The sequence below is a fragment of the Garra rufa genome, chromosome 17 (genome assembly GCF_049309525.1).
Source record: "Garra rufa chromosome 17, GarRuf1.0, whole genome shotgun sequence".
NCBI lineage: Eukaryota > Metazoa > Chordata > Actinopteri > Cypriniformes > Cyprinidae > Garra > Garra rufa.
This window is the reverse complement of record NC_133377.1, coordinates 45,417,796-45,440,453: the sequence shown is the minus strand read 5'-3', so window position 1 is coordinate 45,440,453 and position 22,658 is coordinate 45,417,796. Positions and strand designations below refer to the sequence as shown.

The 22,658-nt window shown below is 33.7% G+C and overlaps 1 protein-coding gene across 1 annotated transcript in view; it reads left to right on the top strand.

The window, feature by feature from the left end:
• Window positions 1-2,771: 2,771 nt before the first annotated feature.
• LOC141289447 (A-kinase anchor protein 9-like) overlaps window positions 2,772-22,658 on the top strand; it is a 61,531-nt gene continuing 41,644 nt past the window's right edge. Inside the window, exon 1 of the mRNA XM_073821541.1 lies at window positions 2,772-2,980. Coding sequence (XP_073677642.1) covers window positions 2,930-2,980 — 51 coding nt within the window. The 5' untranslated portion in view covers window positions 2,772-2,929. The remainder of the gene's footprint in view (window positions 2,981-22,658) is intronic.

Here is a 22,658-nt window from a genome sequence, read left to right as displayed (position 1 = left end):
CAGTTGAAGGTTTTTTAAAGAACCATCTCTTTCTTACCTTTTTTTAATCTGCTCTCACCACAAAGAACCTTTTGTGAAACAGAAAGTTTCTTCAGATGTTTAAAAGTTCTTTATGGAACCATTTAGACAAAAATGTTCTTCTGTGGCATTGTGAAGCACCTTTATTTTAAAGAGTGTAGACACTAAAAATAGTCTGTAAAATACAGCACAATGTTGTGCGTTAATGTGAGTTTTCTGTATTTTTACAGGTATTTACATGTATTTTATAATGAGTTAAAGGTATTTTCTGGCAGTTTTTTTCAATGCAAAGTTTAGTACTGCTAATGTTTGATCAGTTATGATGAGATCTCAACAGAGTTCTTTGTTCTGTTGAGTACATTAGCTTGAGTGAGTTAGTTTAGTGTCTCAGCAGCAGGCATCTGTTTGAGTTTCTGAACCTGATCCTGTGCTGCTCTCACATGAATAATTCACACACCAAACATTCAGGGTTTCTGGATCTCTGAGCCTCAGAACCGAACGGCAGAGTTCACAGGTGGCACCTGAAACTCACTTTGGCAGCGGAAAGTGAAGGATGTCCAAGAGAAGATGGGTGGAATTCAAGATCAGTCAGACCATCAGCTGCTCAGCTCCCGTCGGCCGCAGGAATAGACCTCCATCTCCTGCTGCTGCTGCTGCTGCAGGTACGGCCAACATTTCAACTCAATTCACACTTCAGATGAGCAGAACACAAGTGGAGACACTGGTGTAGGTCAGGGAACGTTCTCTGAATGTTTTGCCAAGGTTCTCTCAAACGTTGTTCCAGTAAATGTCAACAGAATATTCACTCAAAGCTATTTGAGCTTTATGAATGTTCATTTAATCATTTAATTATCATTCATGAAACAATTTTTGGAAACATTTTAGTTTGTGTTACTATTTGTTTCAGAATGTTCAGAGAACATTCAAAAGTAACGTTACCATAACATTCACAAAACTAGATAAAAACATCTTGAGAAAGCCTGACCAGAAAGATTTAAATAGAACGTTCGACCGGTTTTCAGTCTGAAATAGATAGAAATTGTTAGATGATGGATAGCATGTTACTAACATGATTAACATGTTACTAGCATATTGCTAGCATGATTAGCAAGTTACTAGCATGTTTCTAGCATGATTAACATGTTATTAGTGTGTGGTTAGCATGACTAGCATGTTGCTAGCATAATTAACATGTAGTTAGCATGTTCCTAGCACGTTTAGCATGATTAGCAAATTACTAACATGTTGCTATCATTAGCAAGTTACTAGCATGTTTCCAACATGATTAGTAACATGGTTACCATGTTTCTAGCTAGATGAACAAGTTACTAGCATGATTCTAGCATGATTAACGTGTTATTAGCATGTTGCTATCATGATTCTAACATGATTAACAAGTTACTAGTATGTTGCTAGCATGATTAGTATGGTTAACAAATTAGTAACATGTTGCTAACATTAGCAAGTTACTAGCATGTTTCCAACATAATTAGTAACATGGTTACCATGTTTCTAGCTAGATGAACAAGTTACTAGCATGATTCTAGCATGATTAACATGTTGCTAGCAGGTTTCTAGCATGATTAACGTGTTATTAGCATGTTGCTATCATGATTCTAACATGATTAACAAGTTACTAGTATGTTGCTAGCATGATTAGTATGGTTAACAAATTAGTAACATGTTGCTAACATGTTTCCAACATGATTAGTAACATGGTTAGCATGTTTCTAGCTAGATGAACAAGTAACTAGCATGATTCTAGCATGATTAACATGTTGCTAGCAGGTTTCTAGCATGATTAACGTGTTATTAGCATGTTGCTATCATGAGTCGGCGCTCTAAGACTTGCGCTCAGTACTGCGAATGCATACTGGCTCATTTAGCCGGAAAAATAAGCGTTTTTTTAACGCTATTGGAGCACAAGGAACCATATTTATGAGGCAGTTCTTGTTGGATTTCTTTGGAGATTTAAAATATGAAATTTAATCGTAAGGTTGGTGAACAGTTTTGGAGAATTTGATGTGTCCCAATTCAAAAAGATAGGAGCTGCACTTGCATGACTTAGAGGCGTTTCAAAGATGGCCACCGAGTGACATGACTTGCCTTAAAGGGACTTTGGTATGTCCCAAAGCTTGCCTACTATTCTGCTACATACTCAAAATTATGTACTTTTTCTTCACAAAAAGAGTATATTTTTAGTGGATAGTATAAGTATGCGAAGAAAAAATTTGTAATAAAATATTTTTTTAAACTGGACGTTTTCGAACGTTAGAGACCATTCAGCAATATCGTTGTTATAACGTTATGGGAACGTTTGCAAAACGTTAGAACATATTTTGTTAGCTTGGCTGTCATTTACTTGACTGATGCATTTTTTAATTATAGGATACTGATAAATTGGTGATTATGCCGACTAACAGTCCTCTTGCTGTGTCTTTAGTTATATATTTTGTGAAATATTTGCAACTCGATCACTTTTGACAATAAAATCTGAAATCACAACAATACAATACAGAGCCCATGAATGAAAAATGCAATTTAATATAATACGGATCATGAATGCAGGACGAAGAGAGCATACGAAAATGCTGATATGGCTAATAAACAAATATCAGTATCTGACACTGTTTGCACAGCGGTATTTGCAGTGTCAGGCTTTAAAGCGGCTGCGTGTGCGCGCGGCGTGACGTCACCGCGCCGCGAGTCTCGTGTGTTTACGTGGAGAAACATGGCGGCGACGGTGACAGCAAAGCCCGAGTAAAACACTGAGGAAATCCCAACGATTAACCGCCCGAGCCGAGGCGGACACACATGTCAGCGCTTCGCGTTTAGCGCTAGGCGTGTATGCGTGCGTGTGGCGCTTTTGTGACTCACGTGTGTCCGTCTTTAACCCGCAGGAACCGCAGACATGATGGAAGACGAGGAGCGGCAGAGGAAACTACAGGCCGGCAAAGCTAAGGTGAGATTTACCTTATGTTTACCTCATCTATACCTGTCTGCTGACGTCTACCTCAGGATATCACTCTCACCTGAGATTTACCTCAACTTTACTTCATTGCTTTAGTTTACCTCAGAATTTAACGCCCATTTGAGTTTCAACCCACTGCTGTCATTCACCTCACTGACATCTGTGACTCACGTTTGCCTCATATTTACCGTAATTTTACCTCAGTGCTGTCATTTACCTTAGAAAACAACCGACATGTGTGATTTCACTCACATTTGGCTTATATTTACCTCATATTTGCCTTAAATGTACATCAGAAAATAACTGAAATTTGTATTTTAACACATATTTGTCTCATTTTACCTCTGTTTTACCTCTCTGCTGTAAATTACATCAGATAACCACTTACATCTGTGATTTAACGGAAATGTGCCTCATGTTTACTTGCCTTTTACCCACAGTTACCTTGTAAATGTTTATTTTTTACCTCATATTGACTTAATTTACCTCTATTGTACATCACTGCTATTATTTACTTCAGAGAACCACTTACATCTGTGATTTAACACACATTTGTCTCATGTTTTCTTGAATTCTATCCCACAATTATCTTATACATGTTTATATTTACCTAATATTTACCTCATTTACATCTATAAATTACTGTGATTTGATACACATTTGCCTGATGTTTACCTAAATTTTACCCCACATTTACCTTATTTTTTATTTTATTTACTACATATTTACCTCTATTTTACCTCAATGCTGTCATTTACCTCAGAGAACCACTTACATCTGTGATTTAATGCACATTTGGCTTATGCTTACTTAAGTTTTACCCCACACTTACCTTAGAAATGTTTATATTTACCTCACATTTACCTCAGTTTACCTAATTTACCTTTATATTACCTCACTGCTGTCATTTACTTCAGAGAACCACTTGCATCTGTGATTTAATGCACAATTGCCTTATGTTTACTTAAATTATACCCCACATTTACCCTATAAATTTTTATATTTACATATTTTTTTTTACCTCAGTTTACCTCATGTACCTCTATTTTACCTCACTGCTATGATTTACTTCAGAGAACCACTTGCATCTGTGATTTAATGCACATTTGCCTCACATTTACTTAATTTTTACCCCACATTTACCTACCATTTTTATTTTTGCCTCATATTTACTTTAATTTACCTCCTTTACCTCTGTTTTACCTCACTGCTGTCATTTACTTTAGATAAAACTTACGTCTGTAATTTAACGCACATTTGCCTTACATTTACTTCAATTTTACCCCACATTTACCTTATACATTTTTATTTTTGCCTCATATTTACCTAATTTACCTCTATTTTACCTCACTGCTATCATTTACTTCAGAGAACACTTACGTCTGTAATTTAACACAAATTTGCCTCATGTTTACTTGAATTTTACCCCACATTTAGCTTATACATTTTTATTTTTGCCTCATATTTACCTTAATTTACCTTATTTACCTTTTATTTTACCTAATTTCTTTCATTTACTTTAGATAACCACTTTCATCTGTGATTTAAGGCACATTTGCCTCATTTTTACTTAAATTTTACCCCACATTTACCTTATAAATGTCTATTTACCTCATATTTACCTCTGTTTTACCTCACTGCTATTATTTACTTCAGAGAACCACTTACATCTGTGATTTAATGCACAATTGCCTAATTTGTACTCACATTTTACCCCCCATTTAAAATAATGGACATCTGTCATTTTATTCACATTTACCTCTATTTTACTTCACTGCTGTAATTTGCCTCACTGACTTCTGTAATTTCACTCAAATTTGACCTCTTTACCTTTTTACCTCACATTGACCTCATAAAATAACTAAGATATGTGATTTAATTCACATTTGACTCATATCTCAATTATTTTTTGATGTAAATGTAGGTAAATAAGAGGCAAATGCAAGTTAAATCACACATTTACCTCAGAAAATAGCTGACATTTGATACTTAACTCACATTTGACCCATATTTGCCTCTATTTTACCTCACATTTTCCTCAGAAGATAATATTGACACCTGTGTTTTAACACACATTTGCCTGATAATGACTTCTTTAGCCTCACATTTACCTCAGAAAATAATGGTATCTGTAATTTAACATACATTTACCTCGTATATTTACCTATATTTTACCTCAGAATATAGTTCACTTCTAAAATTGACCTTGGTTTTTACTGACTTTTGCAACATATTTATGCTTTTTTGTTGTACCTCAGAATGGCATTTCTGAGGTTTTCCCTAAATTTACCTTCCTTTCTTCTGACATTTACCTCATGTTTACCTCACAGCTGTCATTTACTGCTGTGTAAATCATATCTGAGAATTACTTTACATTTACCGTTGAGTATAACTCTCTCTTTATGAGTGTTTGAGAGTGTTTCTGTGTTTCATGCGCTTTCCGTCATGCAGTGCCCCTCTTATATGTTTGTTAATACACAAACACACCTGATATTTAAACAAATAAGTCTGTGCCATTGTGAATCTGACGGCAGTTTCAGGTTTAGTTTAGTGCTGTTGAATGTCAAGACAGTCTGAGAACATGTGGATAGGCTTGTGAGACTGGATTTTCTAGCCATTGTTTCACCGGATCTCTCACATTTCTGCATATGAACAGACCTCTCAGCAGACTTTAGGTCACTGTAACCTGCTGGAGCATGTCGAGAGCACAGAGACTGACTTATCATGTTAATGAAACAAGAAGATATCTGTCGTCAAGGCTGAAGTATGATATTGAGTTTTATCAATCATTATGCATTATGTCTGAGACTGGCCATGTTGCTTTTTTGAGGCATCTAATCGGATGTATTAGTCAAGCATAGGGCTGGGCAATTTGGCTTAGAATCAAAATCTCGATTAATTGAACATTTTAACCCGATTACGATTAATGAACGATTATTTTATTTATTAATAAAATTAAATTTAATTATATTTATATAATATTTATTTTTTTGCCCTCATAGTTCACTGACAAGTTTTGTACAGTAAATATGTTCACATATTACAAGCGAGAGATTTTTGGATGAAGGGTGCATTACTTGATTTTAAAATAATTGAAGGAAACACACTATCTACGATCTATGATTATTAATTGCACATCAGTGTTGAACAACTGAAATTAAAGCAAGCATTGCTTAAAACGAAAAGTCACATTTTTCTTAAATTAGTGAAAATAAATAACTTGCACTATTGGAAACAAAATAAATAATTTTCAATGTTTTTCATATTAAAAGTAGAAAATAAGCAGTATCTCTAAATAAAATTACCCTTGTATATCCTGTAAATACTTTTTACTGTATAAATACTGTTTAAGCTCTCCATCGACATGTCGGTGGAATAACGGAACGGAGCGCTAGTGTTTTTTAAAGGGAAAGTAATTGAAATAATCTTCCTGGAAAAATTTTAACGATTATAGGTTCTGAATGTCGATTTCGATTATTTTTCGATTAATCTCCCAGCCCTAGTCAAGCAGTTGTTTATTTGATCTCTATGGCCTCACATTCTTGTTTGTTAACACATTGGCCTCTTCAGGGCGTGATAACAGAACCGTGTTATTTTATAAATAGCCAAGTCTAAAAATACCCAAAGTCTGAAGGAGTTGTCCCTATGAAGTGAACATATGTGAACGAGGTCACTTACACTGACCCATCTGTCTAATTCCCGCTGACAAGTTTTACGCAAACAGATTGTTGAGCAAACAGATGGCTGTCTTACAGGTGTCATTTAGATCTACCTTTGTCTCTCCCTTGTGTCCCAAAGATTTTTATGGTTTGTTTACATTCGGTGAATGTCTGCTTTGGTAAATGACTGCAGAAAAAGACGGCAGATTTTTTTTTTTTGCTTGTTTTAAGCAAAGACAAACACAATTTGGATAATTTTATTTGAGAAAACAAGACATAATACCTTGAGTCATTTTACTTGTCAAGTGAATGCATCCGGATTCAAGAATTCTTATTTATACTAGAAAAAAAGACAAAAATACTAAGGAAATAATTTTTGCAGTGTAATGAGCAGCTGAATTCTGTGAATAATTTTAAACGAATAGTTCACCCAAAAATAAATATTGACTGAAATTGGCCAAAAGCCACAGATTTGTGTAAAAGTCATTCTATCACTGTCTTACCAATAGATCCTCTGCAGTGAATGGGTGCCGTCAGAATGAGAGTCCAAACGGCTGATAAAAACATCACAATAATCCACACAACTCCAGTCCATCCGTTAACATCTGTTTGACGGAAACAATCCATCAAGACATTTTTACCTAAAATATGAGTCCATTATCTATAATAACGCTTCCTCTGGTGAAAAAGTGGTCCGCTCACAAGCCAAAACAGCTCTAAAGAAAAATGTTGATGGATGTTGATTAGAGGGACAACAGGAGATGGACTTTTATTATGGATTATGAACTCGTATTTTAGATGATAAACATTTTAATGATGGATTTGTTTCAGCTTTTGTCTTCTCAAGATGTTCACTTTGTAGAAATGTGTCATTCCATCACTGTCTCTCCAATGGATGTGAATGGGTGCCGTCAGAATAAGAGTCCAAACAGCTGATTAAAAAAACATCAGAATAATCCACACCACTCCAGTCCATCAGTTAACATCTTGAGAAGACAAAAGCTCAAACAAATCCATCATTAAGACGTTTTTACCTAAAATATGAGTCCATTACCCATAGTGCTTCCTCCAGTGAAAAAGTTGTCAGTTTACGAGCCAAAACAGCTCTAAAGAAAAATGTGGATGGATTTTGATGAGAGACAACAGGAGATGGACTTTTATTATGGATTATGGACTGGTATTTTAGATAAATGTCTTAATGATGGATTTGTTTCAGCTTTTGTCTTCTCAAGATGTTAACTTTGTAGAAATGTGTCATTCCATCACTGTCTCTCTAATGGATGTGAATGGGTGCCGTCAGAATGAGAGTCCAAACAGCTAATAAAAACATCACAATAATCCACACCACTCCAGTCCATCAGTTAACATCTGTTTGACGGAAACAATCCATCAAGACATTTTTACCTAAAATATGAGTCCATTATCTATGATAACGTTTCCTCCAATGAAAAAGTGGTCCGCTCACAATCCAAAGCAGCTCTAAAAAAAATTGTGGCTGGATGTTGATTAGAGGGACAACAGGAGATGGACTTTTTTTTATGGATTATGGACTCGTATTTTAGATAAATGTCTTAATGATGGATTTGTTTTAGCTTTTGTCTTTTCAAGATGTTAACTTTGTCGAAATATGTCATTCCATCACTGTCTCTCTAATGGATGTGAATGGGTGCCGTCAGAATGAGAGTCCAAACAGCTGATAAAAACATCACAATAATCCACAAGTAATCCCGGCAACTCCAGTCCATCAGTTAACATCTGGAGAAGACAAAAGCTCAAACAAATCCATCATTAAGACGTTTTTACCTAAAATATGAGTCCATTACCCATAGCGCTTCCTCCAGTGAAAAAGTTGTCCGTTTACAAGCCAAAACAGCTCTAAAGAAAAATGTGGATGGATTTTGATGAGAGACAACAGGAGATGGACTTTTATTATAGATTATTGACTCGTATTTTAGATAAATGTCTTAATGATGGATTTGTTTCAGCTTTTGTCTTCTCAAGATGTTAACTTTGTAGAAATGTGTCATTCCATCACTGTCTCTCTAATGGATGTGAATGGGTGCCGTCAGAATGAGAGTCCAAACAGCTGATAAAAAAACATCACAAGTAATCCACACCACTCCAGTCCATCCGTTAACATTTTGAGAAGAAAAAAGCTCAAACAAATCCATCATTAAGACGTTTTTACCTAAAATATGAGTCCATTACCCATAGCGCTTCCTCCAGTGAAAAAGTTGTCCGTTTACAAGCCAAAACAGCTCTAAAGAAAAATGTGGATGGATTTTGATGAGAGACAACAGAAGATGGACTTTTATTATAGATTATTGACTCGTATTTTAGATAAATGTCTTAATGATGGATTAGTTTCAGCTTTTGTCTTCTCAAGATGTTAACTTTGTAGAAATGTGTCATTCCATCATTGTCTCTCCAATGGATGTGAATGGGTGCCGTCAGAATGAGAGTCCAAACAGCTGATAAAAAAACATCACAATAATCCACACCACTCCAGTCCATCAGTTAACATCTTGAGAAGACAAAAGCTCAAACAAATCCATCAAGACGTTTTTAACTAAAATATGAGTCCATAATAACATTTTCTCCAGTGAAAAAGTGGTCCGTTTACCGGCTAAAACAGATCTACACAAATATGTGGCTGTATTTTGATGTGAGAGACAACAGGAGATGGACTTTTATTATAGATTATTGACTCGTATTTTAGATAAAAACATTTTAATGATGGATTTGTTTCAGCTTTTGTCTTCTCAAGATGTTAACTTTGTAGAAATGTGTCATTCCATCATTGTCTCTCCAATGGATGTGAATGGGTGCCGTCAGAATGAGAGTCCAAACTCACAATAATCCAAAAAACCACTCCAGTCCATCAGTTAACATCTTTAGAAGACAAAAGCTGAAACAAATCCATTATTAAGACATTTTTACTTAAAATATTATAGTATATTATAGTCCATTATCTATAATAAAGCTTCCTCCAGTGAAAAAGTGGTCCGTTTACAAGCCAAAACAGCTCTAAAGAAATATGTGGCTGGATTTTGATGAGAGACAACAGAAGATGGACTTTTATTATGGATTATTAACTCGTTAAAAACGTTTTAATGATAGATTTGTTTCAGCTTTTGTCTTCTCAAGATGTTAACTGATGGACTGGAGGGGTGTGGATTATTGTTATGTTTTTATCAGCTGTTTGGACTCTCAATCTGATGGCACCCATTCACTGCAGAGGATCTAGTCTAAATTATTCACAGCATTCTTATGCTCATTAATATTAATTTTGTGCCACCATAATGTGAATATTAATCTCCTGTGGGCCTTTTTTGAATAAGATCACTCATTTCTGGAATTGGGGTTACATCTGAAATAATTTGAGCTAAAGCTATTGAATCAAACTAAATGTCATCGTGACATCCTTGAATTTCTCAGACCTTCTCAGGTGAATGTTGCTGCCTGAACCAGTTGATTAGTACCTCAAAAAACATTCACAATAACTTTGTTAATGTCAGGAGTCACTGAATAAAGATGTTTGTGATGGAAAGAGATGATTCAGAATGATTCATAATTTCTTGGAGTCAATGCGAACAAAAGCAGGAAAAAGTAATTTCTTAAAATTGTGCTGCTTTGGAGCAGAAATAAATCAGTGCTGACTGAATGCATGCTTTGTCCAGAAAAATATTAAAGCCTTTCAGTCTGTGATGGCTCTAATTTGTTGGGTTTTCTGTGATTGCCTAGTCATGTGGGCAATCTGTTTACTTTGGTTGTCTATAGAAAACTCCTTAGTTTGACATTAGTTTTGTTGTTGTTGGTAATGGAGAAAGCACAACAGAAGCATCATAACACAAAACTTGTGTTGTTTTTATTCCTGTTCTAAAGCAAGAATGCATTGTAAGTTCCTGGGTCTGATTTCCAGATTTTTCAGATTGTAAATGCAATGCAAGTCACTTTCGATAAAATCATCTGCAATGTAAAATATAGCTGTGATGTTATGTTTGCACAAGACAGATGAAGGGATTTTTGCCTGTGTCGACTGGAGGCTTTCAAAAGATCTTGATTTCTAAACCCTTCAGCGCAGTGAAAGGCTCTGCGGATGACCCCTGAACCCTAGCTCGTATGTTCGGCACCTCCGCATGTCCTGACGGCGACGCTGCACATCATGTGCTGGCTCAGATCTGCTGTTTGTTTTGCTGCACAGAGCGGTTGGTGTTCAGAGCAGCTGTCAGCACGCTGTTTTCATGCCAGTGTCATTAGTGAGCAATTCAGATGCTCTCAGGAACACGACCAGAGAGCAGTCAGTGTCTTCTGGCAATGCAAAACAGAAACACTGCATTAGCTCATAAGATGCAAGATTAGAATTAGTGTATCGCAGATCATTGCATGCTAAAAAATTGTGTTTCAAAGATGGATAATATTAGGCATGCATGTATATTTTTGTTTTGTTGGAGAGCATTTGGTGAAATGCAAGGCTGAAGTTGTTGCAGGAGTTTTTGCATGAATGTAAAAGTTAATTAGGGGTTCAATGGTGTAGTGCTGAAACCCTAATGTGATTGTTAGAATGGTCACAGATCAGCGATCTCCACTTAAAAACTGATAGTGCAGACCAAACCAAAAGTTGTCAAGACATGGAACTTGGAGGGATGATCGTACTCACACCGCCGACAACATCACCAAAGCTTGCCCCAATCGGCCTGACGGAGGCGCTACAGTGATCAAAAGTACGAAAAACTCCTAAACCGTCAGTTGCAGGTTTGAGTGTCTTATGTAATTGGAATCCTTGATTCAGATCGTGAAATTTTTGGCTATTTCGGGTATACTTTTGTGAACTATTCCTAGGTTTTTTGCCTGATCTAAACCAAACAAGTGCAGAAATATTCTCTGGAGAGTGAATATCAATAATCACCCAAAAAAAAAGGGGCAGGGCCACTTTTAGTAAAATGCCTATAACTCCTGAACAGAATGAGATATCTTCGCCAAACACTTATGTAAGAGCTCAATCTGCAATCGACAACAAAAAATTGTGGAGCTTGGCCACACTTGCAAATCTGAGAAATTAGTCAAAATTACATAAGATGTAAACTAGAAATTGCAAGAAAAAAGTCAAAATTGTGAGATTTAAACTTCCAGATCTGGGAAATAAGGTCAGAATTGCAAGATTTAAATCAGCAATTGCTATATTTAAAGTAGAAATTGTCAAAAAGTCAGAATTGTAAGATTGAAACATGCAAAACTGAGAAATAAAGTCAAAATTGCGACATTTAAAAATGCGAGAAATAGTCAAAATTGCAAGATTTAAACTTCCAAATCTGGGAAATAAAGTCAGAATTGCAAGATATAAAGTTGCATTTGCGAGAAAACAAGAATTGCGAAATTTTAACTTACAAATCTGGGAAACAAGGTCAGAATTGCAAGATATAAACTCGTAATTGCAAGAAAAAAGGTCAAAATTGTGAGATTTTAACTTGAAATCTGAGAAATAAAGTCAAGTCAAAACGTACAAAAGAGGCAGGGACACTTTTAGTAAAATGCCTATAACTCCTAAACAGAGTGAGATATCTTCGCCAAACTCAGAACACTTATGTAACAGCTCAATCTGCAATCGACAACAAAATTGTGGAGCTTGGCCACACTTGCAAATCCGAGACATAGTCAAAACTGTGAGATTTAAACTTCCAAATCTGGGAAATAAAGTCAAAATTGTAAGATATAAACTAGAAATGGGGGGGGGGGGAAGATAATGTTTGAGAAGATAAAACTAGAAGAAAAAACTACTTTTACAAACTTGTCCCAAGTGTTTGGAAAAAACACTGCAGTACAATTTTCTGGACTCTTTAGGCCAATAATTATCAAAAAATGTTGACATTTGCCCTTTGGGAAGCTATAATGGGGTTGTTTAGAAAGGGGGCCTGTTCAGGTTTACTCAAAATCCTACAAACCCTAAAGGAAAACTCAAAACTTCCAAACCTGGTGAGCACAAGGAGATCAGACCACAGCTAGCTCTATAACAGTCATAAATATTACAAAACATAATATTTCTATGGTAAATGACCTATATTTGCTAAAAAAAAAAAGGCTAGCTGCATAATGTCTTTTTGCATATGTGCTTAAATGCCTTAAAGCACTTAAACCCTGGTAATCGCTGCTTGCAGGTATATTTAATTAATGAAGTTTAAGTTAATGAATTTATCTAGATGTTTCATTCCAAGTCAACTTAACTGGCTAAAAGTTTCGATTGTTTTTTTTTTCTGCTGAAAGAAATACATAAATGAAGAAGAAAGCCAAAATATTAAATGCCATGGTTGGACATATTACTGAGTATTCCACTATTTTGTAAAATGGGGACAAAATGCCAATTTTGACCAGAGATTTGGAGCCAGATTACAGATTACTTGAGAAAATGGTAGGTCCATTAGTAAAATTACTTGACTGTAATGATGCATTTCCAAAGATGACTTTGGGAAAAGAATATTTTTGGCAGACAAGACAACGTTGTTGTTGTTGTTCTCTAGACATTATTCTGTAATTCCATTAAGTATCATCTGAATGCAAAGTGACTCACTTTTGCCATTTCTCAGCTGAAAATGTGTAGCCTACTATTTAAACATTTACTCATGGAGCCACATTGAAATCCCTTTATTTTTAGAACCGAACCATATAGTGTCTTAAAAATGAAGATACCAAATAAAGGTTTAAGAACCAACATATAAATGCATATTAGTATTGGGTCACTTTGTGTCAACTCAATCAGAGATCCCAGATTATTTTGATTATTATTTTTTTCTGAAGAAATATAGACATGTATAGTGATGAAAGCCAAAATATTAAATGCCCTGGATGAATATTTACTGAGCAATCCACTATTTTGTAGAGGGGGGTTTCAGAGGTTTAGAGCCAAATTACAAAGGGGGAAAATGAATTTAGAAAACTAGCAGCATCGTAATGCTATTTTTACACAGAGATTGGTAGCTCTATTAGTAAAATCTGTTGTCTTGCCAATGGTGACCATTCAGAAATGGGGAAACACCAAGTTTATTTTTCCAAAGTTTGCATGCCTGTTACTCAAGTATTAAGTATTAAAGATATTATTTTGATATTGGGTCTTTATTTGTAAGGCTCTATGAGATTCGATTTTCAGAGATATTGAAATTTCAAAATATGACTCCAAGAGTAAATTGTTAAATTATACACATTTTCAATGGTCAAAAACCAAATGTGGGTCACTTTGCAAAACAAGTTGAGGCACATTACATGGTTTTCAACCACTGAAAATGGGTAATATTCAACTATCTGAAAATGGAGCCTCGTTGGGATCACCATATTTCTGGGACTAAACGACGTAGGCCCTTGAAAATGAAGATTCTGAGAGAAAAGTTTATTAACAACTAGAATCAAATTGAGATATCTTTAATACTTCTTGAGTTATAGGCACACAAACTTTGGAAAAAGCACAGGTATGGTTCAATGCAGTGGTCTTGACAGAAGGAAACGAGATACACTCTAGTTTCAACATTATTTGTTTTTCAAATATTTCTCTTATATTCTCTTCGAATATTTCTGAAATTGAAAAACCATTGAAAATGTGTACAATTTAATGATTTACCCATTGAGCCATATTGAGATTTCAATGTCTCTGGGACTAAACCATATAAGGCCTTCAAAAAGAAGTCGACAAAATGAAAGTTTGTTAAGACCCAACCTCTAAAATTACATTAAGATATCTTTAATACTTCTTGAGTTACTGGCATGGAACCTTTGGAGTAAAAACTTGAAAAGTGCTGCTTCCCCAATATTGAATGGCCACCTTTGGCACATAATGTAAAGATGTAAACTTGCAATTGCAAGAAAAAAAAAATTGAGAATTGGGAAATTTAAAGTACAAATCTGGGAAATAAAGTCACAATTTCAAGATTGAATTCTGAGAAATAAAGCCAAAATTATGAGATTTAAAAATGCAAATTTGAGAAATAGTCAAAATTGTGAGATTTAAACTTCCAAATAGGGAAATAAAGTCAAAATTGCAAGATATAAACTCGCAATTGCAAGGAAAAAAGTCAGAATTGCAAGATTTAAACTTGCAAATCTGAGAAATAATGTAAAAATTGTGAGATTTAAAAATACAAATCCGAGAAATAGTCAAAATTCAGAATTGCAAAATATTAACTTACAAATTTGGGAAATAAAGTCAGAATTGCAAGATATAAACTCAAATTTGTGGGAAAAAAGTCAGAGTTGTGATATTTAAACATACAACTCAGAGAAAAAAAGTGTTATTTTTATTATATTTTATATTTTTAATTGCGAAATTTAAACATACAAATCTGAGAAATTGCAAGATTTAAATCAGCAATTGCTATATTTAAACTAGAAATTGCAAGAAAAAAGTCAGAATTGCAAGAATGAAACTTGCAAATCTGAGAAATAAAGTCAAAATTGTGAGATTTAAAAATGCAAATCTGAGAAAGTCAATATTGCGAAACTTAAACTTGCATTTGCGAGAAAAGAGTAAGAATTGTGAAATATTAACTTACAAATCTGGGACATAAAGTCAGAATTGTGAAATATTAACTTGCAATTGCAAGGAAAAAAGCGAGAATTGTGAAATATAAAGAACAAATCTGGGAAATAAAGTCAGAATTAAAATGCAAATCCGAGAAATAATCAAAATTGCGAGATTTAAACGTCCAAATCTGGGAAATAAGGTCAAAATTGCAAGATATAAACTCGCAATTGCAAGAAAAAGTCAAAATTGTGAGATTTAAACTTGAAATCTGAGAAATGTTAAGTCACCTTTATTTATATAGTGCTTTTAAAATTTGAAAAGTGCTGTTTCTTCATTTTTTGAATGGTCACATTGGTGCCTAATGCAACAAAGATAGCTAAAGTGAACAGATTTTACTAATAGAGCTAACAATCTCTGTGTAAAAATAACATTATGATGCTGCCAGTTTTCTAAAGTCATTTTTTTCTCCCTTGTAATTTCGACTCTGAATCTCAGATGAAAATTGTCATTTTGACCCCCCTCCACAAAATAGTGGATTACTCAGTAAATATTCATCCAGGACATTTAATATTTTGGCTTTCATCACTATACATGTTTATCTTTCTTTATAAAAAATAATAGCAAGATCAAAAATTTGAGCCGGGGAAGTTTCTGAAATTTGTTGATTTGACACGGAATGCCTCTATATCTTGAATTACAGACATGCAAATTTTGGAGAAAAAACACACAAAGTGCTATTTCTGCATTTTTGAGTGGTCACCATCGGCATATACTGCAACAGAGATAGCAAAAGTCAACAGAGTTTACTACCAGAGAGCTACCAATCTCTGGGTAGAAATAACATAATGATGCTGCCGGCTTTCTAAAGTCATTTTATCCTCTTGTAATTTGGCTCCAAATGTCATTTTGACCCCCCTCCACAAAATAGTGTACTCAGTAAATGCACATCTGGTGCATTTAATATTTTGTCTTTCATCACTATACATTTTTATCTTTCGTCATAAATAAATAATAGCCAGGGATGTTTCTAAAATTTGTAAATTTGACACAGAATCCCTCTATATCTTGAATAACAGGCATGCAAATTTTGAGAAAAAAAAAAAAAAGTGCTGTTTCTTCATTTTTGAGTGGTCACCATTGACATAAAGTCAAAGGAGTTCACTAAAAGAGCTACCAATCTCTGGGAAGAAATAACATAATGATGCTTTCTAAAGTCATTTTACCCTCCTGTAATTTGGCTCCAAATGTCATTTTGACCTCCCTCTACAACATGGATAACTCAGTAAATGACATCTAGTGCATTTAGTATTTTGTGTTTTGTCACTGTTTCTGTTTGTCTTTCTTCAGGAAAAATATTACCAAATAAAATGATCCAGGGACGTTTGCTTGATTTGACACAGAATTACTCCAGATGCTAATGCATGCATGCAAACTCAATCTAAAAGTTGAAATCTGATGCGTGGCCTGTGCATTAGCACTGAGGCCTAATACGCACTAATACAGACCTGAACCTCTAAAGCGTGTCCAGTTGCCTGCTTAACTCGAGGTTCGTTCCATTATGTAAAATCGATTGTTCCATCCCAGCGTGCAATGAAAGCGTTTTCTGCCTTCACCAGATCTGAGGGCTTTAATTTATGTGTGTGTGTTGTGATTGTAGGCTAAAAGCTCTGGTTAACAAGAGGTCAGGCCTTGAGGATTCAGACGCACACACAAACCCTTTGTTAATCCCGATCAATAGTCTGCCAGGATAATTGGCTTGGCCGATAAACGCAGTCGGTGTCACTCAAGAGATATTACAATAAAACTAAAGCGGGCCGCGTAATTAAATACCTCCTACACACTCAGCCATCGTGATCTTAATTAACAGCAGCGCACGCTCGCTTAATGTTTGCATGACCCTGTTCTGATGGTCGTGGTCTTGTCAGTGATTGTTTGGCACGTGAAGGATGCCTTGGTGCATTTGTGTGTTGGGTTTTTATGATAAAATACTTAAAACCTATTACATTTAATATCAACTATGTTACCATTAAAGTAAGATTTTTTTTTAAGGTTTTTGAAAGAAATGTACTGTAAAAAAAAATACAGTAAAATTTTGAAATATTTTTACAATTTAAAACAACTGTTTACTATGTGAATATCTGTTCAAATGTAATTTATTTCTGTGATGCACAGCTGAATTTTCAGCATCATTACTCGTCTTGAGTGTCACACGATCCTTCAGAAATAATTTTATTATGCTGATTAAAAGCATTTCAGATTATCATCAATGTTGAAAACAGTTTTGCTGGCCAATGTTTTTGTGGAAACCATCATATATTTTATTTCTCAACAATTCGAACAATTCAAAGCATCCTTGATGAACAAAAGCATTTTATGTTAACATTAAAGTAAGATTTTCTTACTTTAGAAAATAAATGTTAAATAAAGCTGCATTTATTTGATCAAAAATGCTGTAAAATTGTGAAATATTTTTCCAATTTAAAATAACCGTTTACTACGTGAATATCTGTTCAAATGTAATTTATTTCTGTGAACCGCAGCTGAATTTTCAGCATCATTACACGTCTTCATATTGGATTGATTTCTGAAGGATCATGTGACACTGCTGATTTGCTGCTTAAAAAACATTTCAGATTATTATCAATGTTGCAAACAGTTCTGTTGCCCAATATTTTTGTGGAAACCACCATGTATTTTATTTTTCGGGATTCACAGATGAATAAAAAGTTCAAAAGAACAGCATTTATTTGAAATGGAAATCTTTTGCAACATTAAAAACGTCTTCTCTGGCACTTTAGAACAATTCAAAGCGTCCTTGATGAATAAAAGCATTCTATGTTAACATTAAAGTAGGATTTTCTTACTTTAGAAAATAAATGTTAAATAAAGCTGCATTTATTTGATCAAAAATGCTGTAAAATTGTGAAATATTATTCCAATTTAAAATAACTGTTTGCTATGTAAATATCTGTTCAAATGTAATTTATTTCTGTGATGCACAGCTGAATTTTCAGCATCATTACTCGTCTTGAGTGTCACACAATCCTTCAGAAATCATTCTAATATGCTGATTTGCTGCTTAAAAACATTTCAGATTATTATCAATGTTGAAAACAGTTTTGTTGCCCAATATTTTGGTGGAAACCATCATATATTAAATTTTTCAGGATTCACAGATAAACAAAAAGCTCAAAAGAACAGCATTTATTTGAAATGGAAATCTTTTGCAACATAAAGAATGTCTTCACTGGCACTTTAGAACAATTCAATGCGACCTTGATGAATAAAAGCCTTATTTTCTTTATAGACTTACTTTGCTTCTTGAGTTTTCGTGCTGTTCTGTGAATGCGGTTCGCATGAGGACACTAAGGCAGCAGCAGAAATGAGCCGTTCGCCACTAAAGTAACAGCAGACCTACATATGACCGAGAGCAATCGCAGTCTTTCCAAATAGGCCAAAAGGGTGTCAGCAGGGGACGCTCACCTCAGGGAGCTGATTAGATAACCCAGAGATTAATGCCAGCCTTTGTAGGAAAAACAAATTAAATTTAATTTCAAGCTGTGCAGTTGCTTCTGTTCCGGCGCCTGCTATTGCTTTCTTGAAGTTTTACTTCAGGACACATAGAAGTGGACGATATATTGGTCGAAGGTACGAGTATCAGCCAACATTACACTTGCACTGTGCCTCTGCTAAAATTGCAGTTGGTCTGAGAAATAAAAGCAGGCCTTTGTTTTATTTCTCTGTGTTAATTTTAAAGCATGCAAAACAATAGATCTATATATGGAATCCCGTTTCTGCCAATGAATAATAATAAAAAAAAAAAACGTACTTGTGACTGTTTATCTCACTGACTTTTTCTCGCAACTGTGAGTTTATATCTTGCAATTTCAACTTTTTAAGATGTAAACTTGGAATCGTGAGAAAACAAAATCTAAATTGCAAGATTAAAGCTTGCAATTCCGAGAAATAAAGTTTGCACTTGCAAGTAAAAAGTCAGAATTGTAAGATTGAAACATGCAAATCCAAGAAATAAAGTCAGAATTGCGGTGTCACAGTTCTGTCTGTTTTGTCATTGGTTTTTCCCATTTGTCTTCCCCCTGTCATTTTGTCATCATTTGGTTTAGTCCTCGTTTGTGTATCACCGTCACCTGTGTTTGATTAGATCGTCATCTGTAAGAAAAAGGTAAAATTTGCAAGATTATACTTAGAAATCTTAGAAATAAAGTCAGAATGGTGCGATTTAAACTTGCAATTAAAAAAAAAAGTAAAAATTGCAAAATTTTACAAAAGTACAACTCTTTGAAGGAAAGTCAGAATTGCAAGATAAGAACTTGCAATTGCAAGAAAAAAGTAAAAATTGTGAAATGTAAACTAGAAATTGCAAGGAAAAAAAACAATTTCCAGAATTATACATAAAAAAATCTTAGGAACACAGTCAAAATTGCGAGATTTAAACGTCCAAAAGTGAGAAATAAAGTCAGAATTGCAATATATAAACTTGCAAATAAAAAAAAGTCAGAATTGTGAGATTTAAACTTAAAAACCTGAGAAATAAAGTCAGTTGCAATTGCTAGAAAAAAACTTAATTGCAAAATGTAAAACTTGCAATTGTAAGAAAAAAGTAAAAATTGCAAGATTTAAACTTGCAAATTCAAGAAATAAAGTTAGAATTGCAAGATATAAACTTACAATTGCGAGAAAAAAAATCTGAATTGCAAAATGTAAAACTTGCAGTTGTGAGAAAAAATCTGAATTGTGAGATTTAAGCGTACAAATCTGAGAAATAAAGTCAGAATTGCACGATAAAAATTTGCAATTGCAAAAAAAGTCAAAATTGTGAGATTGAAACTAGAAATTGCAAGAAAAATGTCAAAATTGTGAGATTTATATTTATAAATCTTGGAAACAGTCAGAATTGCAAGGTTTAAACTTGAAGTTGTGAGGAAAAAAGTAACATTTTTTAATTACTTATGAATCTTTGCAATACAGTCAAAAACTTAACTTTAAAACTTAAAGTTTTAAACTCGCAATTACAAGAAAAAAGTCTAAATTGGGAGTATTAAACTTACAAATCTAGGAAATAAAGTCAGATATATGCTTGCAATAGTGAGAAAAGGTCAGAATTGGGAGATAAAACGTTGTTTTATTTGTTTATTCATTGGTGGAAATGTGCTTCCATATCTATAACACGGATCATTATAGTTGCCGTAAGAAGTTTGGTCTCAGTGTAAACGTCTGTGTTGCATGTGTTTTATTTCTTAGAAATAGTCAGAATTGCGATTTTTAAACTTGCAATTGAAAGAAAAAAGTCAAAATTGTGAGATTTATATTTATAAATCTTAGAAAATATGTCAGAATTGTGAGATTTAAACTAAAAATTTTGAGAAAAAAAGTAAAATTTGCAAGATCATAATTTATAAATCTTAGAAATACAGTCAGAATTGCAAGAAAAAAGTTACATTTGTGAGATACTTATGAATCTTTGCAACACAGTCGGAACTGAGTGATTTTAAACTTGCAATTGCGAGACAAAAAGTCAGAATTCGGAGATTTAAACTTAAAATGAGTTAAAAAGATAAAATTGCAAGATTTAAACTAGAAATTGCGAGAAAAAAGTTACAATTGTGTGATTTTTAAACTAGAAATTGTGAGTAATAATTTAGATTTGCGAGAGCATACTTCTAAATCTTAGAAATACAGTCAAAATCGTGCGATTTTAAATGTGCATTTGAGAGAAAAAAAAACGTAATTGCGAGATTTAAACTTGCATTTGCGAGAAAAAGGTCAGAATTGTGAGATAAAACGTTTTATTTGTTTATTCATTGGTGGAAATGGGCTTCCATATCTGTAATACGGATCATTATAGTTGCCGTAAGAAGTTTGGTCTCAGTGTAAACGTCTGTGTTGCATGTGTTTTATTTAAAGTTAGATTTAAACTTGCAATTGAAAGAAAAAAGTCAAAACTGTTAGATTTATATTTATAAATCTTAGAAGTAAAGTCAGAATTGCAAGATTTAAACTAGCAAATCTGAGATAAGTGTCAGAATTGTGAAATTTAAACTAGAAATTGCGAGAAAAGTTACATTTGTGATATACTCATGAATTTGTGAGATTTATATTTATAAATCTTAGAAATAAAGTCAGAATTGTGAGATTTCAACTTGGCATTTGTGAGAAATTGTGAGATAAAATGTTGCAGTTATCTTGTTTTATTTGTTTATTCACTGGTGGAAACGGGCTTCTATATCTATAATATAGATCACTATATAATCGGATCATTATAGTTGCCGTAAGAAGTTTGGTCTCAGTGAACGTCTGTGTTGCATGTGTTTTATTTCTTAGAAATAGTCAGAATTGCGATTTTTAAACTTGCAATTGAAAGAAAAAAGTCAAAATTGTGAGATTTAAATTTATAAATCTTAGGAAAAAAGTCAAAATTGCAAGATTTAAACTAGCAAATCTGAGATAAGAGTCAGAATTGTGAGATTTAAACTAAAAATTCTGAGAAAAAAGTAAAATTTGCAAGATCATAATTTATAAATCTTAGAAATACAGTCAGAATTGCAAGATTTAAACTAGAAATTGCAAGAAAAAAGTTACATTTGTGAGATACTTATGAATCTTTGCAACACAGTCAGAACTGAGTGATTTTAAACATGCAAATCCGAGAAATAAAGTCAGAATTGCAAAATATAAACTTAAAATGAGTTAAAAAGTTAAAATTGCGAGATTTAAACTAGAAATTGCGAGAAAAAAGTTACAATTGTGTGATTTTTAAACTAGAAATTGTGAGTAATAATTTAGATTTGCGAGAGCATACTTCTAAATCTTAGAAATACAGTCAAAATTGTGCGATTTTAAATGTGCATTTGAGAGAAAAAAAAAACGTAATTGCGAGATTTAAACTTGCATTTGTGAGAAAAAGGTCAGAATTGTGAGATAAAACGTTTTATTTGTTTATTCATTGGTGGAAATGGGCTTCCATATCTGTAATACGGATCATTATAGTTGCCGTAAGAAGTTTGGTCTCAGTGTAAACGTCTGTGTTGCATGTGTTTTATTTAAAGTTAGATTTAAACTTGCAATTGAAAGAAAAAAGTCAAAACTGTTAGATTTATATTTATAAATCTTAGAAATAAAGTCAGAATTGCAAGATTTAAACTAGCAAATCTGAGATAAGTGTCAGAATTGTGAAATTTAAACTAGAAATTGCGGGAAAAGTTACATTTGTGATTATACTTATGAATTTGTGAGATTTATATTTATAAATCTTAGAAATAAAGTCAGAATTGTGAGATTTAAACTTGCATTTGTGAGAAATTGTGAGAAAATGTTGCAGTTATCTTGTTTATTCACTGGTGGAAACAGGCTTCTATATCTTTAATATAGATCACTATATGTAACCCTGGACCACAAAACCAGTCATAAGGTTAAATTTGACAAAAATGAGATATATACATCATATGAAAGCTCAATAAATAAGCTTTCTATTGATGTATGGCTT